We start from the raw sequence: 455 nt of genomic DNA, 5'->3' as shown, positions 1-455 counted from the left end.
GGTTACCGTGACATAGTGGTGGGCGGCGGGAGCGGCGGGGCCGCCCTGCTCAGCACGGGCAGGAGTTTTTAGCGTTGGCGTCGTGCGATGGCTCCAGCCTGCGGGCCGGGCCCGGCCGCCCCTCCAGGAGCCGGCAGAGCAGCGAGCGCTGTGCCTTCAGCCGGCAGGCCAGGCACATGAAAATGGCGTCCACGTTCTGGCTCTCCTGAGGGTCCTTGGCCGAGGTCTCAAACAAAAGCATGTTGTGAGCGTCGGCGAACTTCAGGGCCATGCTAGATGGCACTTGGATCAGGTCTTTCAAGTCACACTTGTTCCCAACGAGCACCCTGGGGACGAGGGGGGGCACGGCGTGCCCGTTGCACTCCTCGATCCACATCTTGAGGTTGGTGAAGGAGGTCATCTTGGTGACGTCGTAAACAAAGACGACGGCATGCACGTTGCGGTAGTAATGCTCC

At 62.6% G+C, this 455-nt stretch overlaps 2 protein-coding genes across 2 annotated transcripts in view; both read right to left on the bottom strand.

Annotated features, from left to right (window-relative positions):
- The window catches only part of RBMX2 (RNA binding motif protein, X-linked 2), a 3,311-nt gene extending 3,297 nt beyond the window's left edge, over positions 1-14 (bottom strand). The window contains exon 1 of the mRNA XM_009892057.1: positions 7-14. Within this exon, the coding sequence (XP_009890359.1) occupies positions 7-14 (8 nt within the window). The remainder of the gene's footprint in view (positions 1-6) is intronic.
- A 35-nt stretch (positions 15-49) lies between these two features.
- Positions 50-455, bottom strand: part of RAB33A (RAB33A, member RAS oncogene family) — a 6,344-nt gene continuing 5,938 nt past the window's right edge. Inside the window, exon 2 of the mRNA XM_009892055.1 lies at positions 50-451. Within this exon, the coding sequence (XP_009890357.1) occupies positions 50-451 (402 nt within the window). The remainder of the gene's footprint in view (positions 452-455) is intronic.

The sequence above is a fragment of the Charadrius vociferus genome, unplaced genomic scaffold (assembly GCF_000708025.1).
Source record: "Charadrius vociferus isolate BGI_N301 unplaced genomic scaffold, ASM70802v2 scaffold1279, whole genome shotgun sequence".
NCBI lineage: Eukaryota > Metazoa > Chordata > Aves > Charadriiformes > Charadriidae > Charadrius > Charadrius vociferus.
This window is presented reverse-complemented; position numbering and strand designations above follow the sequence as displayed.